The following is a 3033-nucleotide window of genomic DNA, read 5'->3' as shown; positions in this document are numbered from 1 at the left end:
TTCGTCGTAGATGAAATATACCCCTTTTGTTTGTATCACACATAGATATAGTTATTGTATAAATTATGTTTCTGTCAACATTAATATTATATATATATATATATATATATATATATATATATATATATATATATATATATATATATATATATATATATTATATATATATATATATATATATATATATATATATATATATAATATATATATATATATATATATATATATATATATATGACTTTGCAATAATAAATTGATAACAAAAAATTGTGGCTCAGTGGCTCACTTTAATTTGTACCAAAGAGCCATGACAATAGAAACATGTCATAGACATTGCACACCATTTAGCATACATAGGTCAATCAATAAACATGCATTATCTAAAATATGAAATATAGTATGCATGAAGAGTGCAGATCAAACAATCATTTCAACTGTATATCTTTTAATCTCTAAAACATTTACAGTCACTAGAATTTCTGCATCACCACTCAGTTGTTGTTACATAATAATATTACAATCCCCTAATAAGCCTAATTAATTTTAAAAGTATACCACAAATTCACAAATTCTAAGGACAATGCAGAGATCCTGATATTGTCAGCAATATCTTCATCCTAGCTACAAAGTCCATAGAAGAAGTTGTAATATCCATCTACTTGAAAACTATTCTTGTTCTTTACATTCATGATCCTGCAAGAGTAAACCTGTACATATAGGACATGACGGATCGCGTAGTTCTTCGAGGCTAGTTCTTTGCTCAAGACAATCCGCATGATAAACATGACCACATACTAAAACTGCTACAACTGCAAGTTCATTGCAAGACAGTGAATTCCCCATAAAATTAAATTTCTGTCTCAGTGGCTTCTCACATATCATGCAAACCGACTTCACGACGTCCGGTGATACTGAATCCGTTGAGAAAGAACCTGATCGGATTCTCTCTGGCCTAGAAAATGTCTTCTCTTTGTACTCTAAAATAAATCGAAAACAAACAAGAAAAGCTTGAATAATCAATAAGCAATCTTCCTAGTAAAATTCAATGCTAGTACCAATACACACCTGTATGTTGTCTGGGCTGTGAGTTCGGTTGAGGAGCCAACTTGAACGAAAGCCTGTCATCGAATGAGGAAGAACCCTTGCTACGAGACGAAGATGCATTGGCAAGATTGGCTGAGTTACGTCGAGAATATTGGTGACCATAGTAATACCGAGATCGCTTCAAAAATATTGAACGACCAAGATTCTGAGAATGATGATGATGATGCACCATAGCAGGATGCGCATTAATTAGCTTCATGGATCCATCTGTTATATCCAATACAGATGGAAGAACGAGTGCACCTTGATCACCGGAATACGAAGGGTTCTGGAAAGAGATGGCAAATGATCATGTTACTTTTAAGCATTTAATTTATGATATTGAAGGAATATTTGAGGAATGAGAAAAGAAAGCCAACCTCGTCTGACAAGAGCTCCATCTTGGAAGAGCATCGAATGGCTTTTGTCTTGCAATATTGATAAAAAGGAGAACCGCAATTGTTTAGCAATATGGCTTATCAATCAATAACACATTATTATTATTAATTAAGAAAAGGGAAAAATGGGTTTTGATGGCTGAGAATGAGTGCCCAAATGGGGAGGGGTTTGATATATATCTGTGGTGGCTACGCGGCGAAAAAGCATGAAAAGAAAAATAGCTTTAATTATGAGATGAATTAACGGTGAAGAAATGATTTAAGTTTGAATTGGTGAAGTTTATTTATATGCCTTTCTGGTGTCAAATGAATGGAAAACATGTATGTACTTTGTGCAATGCATATAGAGAAGAGAGGAGTGGATTGTCTTTGGAAAAGGAACACGTCATCATAGTCTTGAGAAAGCACAAACTAACAACCTTTTTCTGTGACTGACTCGCCATGTTAGTTGATTTTTGTTACACTGAAGGAGAGGATCCAAAATTATTGGCAATGGCATCCATCAAATTCCGGACTGACTAGTTTATTACTCCACTTTACTTTAGTTAGGGGTAACTATCCTTGATTGAACTCCTACTTTACTTTAATAAGGGGTAATTATCCTTCATTGAAATTTATCTTAAGATTCCCCAATTAAATTTGGCAATCTATATTTTTATATTGTCAAAAATGTCATTAATTGAAATTTAAATGAAATTTATGTCTGAAATTTTCGATAGGTAAAAATAAAATTTTTGATACGAAAAAACTTATCCATAGTGTAGTGTATTGTAAATTTTTGATGTATTGGAAATTTCAAATTTTCTAAAATAATCTAAATAATTTCGGAAATTTGAAATTTACTAGGTGATACCGAAAATTTAAACCTAAGTGAAATTTCTGGTAGTGTTATTTGTTTGAAATTTTAAACGCTCAGGATTTTGTCGATAGTTTTGAATGGATGTGATTGCACCGACAGTTTTGTATGGTCTAGAGTAAAAGCAAAGTTGTATAAATAGAGGAAGTCGTCTGTTGTTTGATAAAAAAATCTCAAAAAATATCTCTTCCTTAATTTTTTATAAATGCAGAAGTGTGTTTTAACGGAGTTTCACCTCTTGTAGCGTTCTGGCTTCCAGATGACACCACATCTCTTGCTGCCTTGACGTTTAAGTTGAATGAATTGTTGTCTGATACCAGAAATAGAAAGGTGAGAAATATCGAGTTTCGTGAAGATTGGATTGATACTGACGGGAGGGTGAAATACAACCTTGTTGAGTTGAAGACAGGTGAAGATGTGAAGGATATATGAAGATCATTTCGCCTTTAGATAACAAAGGAGCCGATCGAGTTAGATGTTAAGATTTCAAGGTATGTCGACGACATAATGAAGATGATAAAATTTCCAGAATCGTCTAGTAATGTCTAGGTTTTCTTATTTATCATTGTTGTTTTAAGTTATGTAATCGTTTATCAAATGTTAGTTTATGTTAATGTTGCATGAATGGAAGATCAAAAATATTATCTAATAAAAAAGTTTTTGATGAAGATGTCTGAGTAATATACAAATAATAAA

The 3033-nt window shown here is 32.2% G+C and overlaps 1 protein-coding gene across 1 annotated transcript; it reads right to left on the bottom strand.

Moving 5' to 3' along the window:
• Positions 1-494: 494 nt before the first annotated feature.
• LOC127135224 (uncharacterized) lies at positions 495-1605 on the bottom strand. The gene is made up of 3 exons (XM_051061999.1): positions 1464-1605; positions 1066-1372; positions 495-977 (listed from the first exon to the last, which is right to left on the bottom strand). The coding sequence occupies exons 1-3, from the start codon at positions 1482-1484 to the stop codon at positions 667-669; spliced, it is 639 nt and encodes a 212-aa protein (XP_050917956.1). The 5' UTR covers positions 1485-1605; the 3' UTR covers positions 495-666.
• Positions 1606-3033: the final 1428 nt, after the last annotated feature.

The sequence above is a fragment of the Lathyrus oleraceus genome, chromosome 4, assembly GCF_024323335.1.
Source record: "Lathyrus oleraceus cultivar Zhongwan6 chromosome 4, CAAS_Psat_ZW6_1.0, whole genome shotgun sequence".
NCBI classification, from domain to species: Eukaryota; Viridiplantae; Streptophyta; class Magnoliopsida; order Fabales; family Fabaceae; genus Lathyrus; species Lathyrus oleraceus.
Note: the sequence above shows the minus strand (reverse complement) of the source record. Positions and strands in the feature narration are given on the sequence as shown.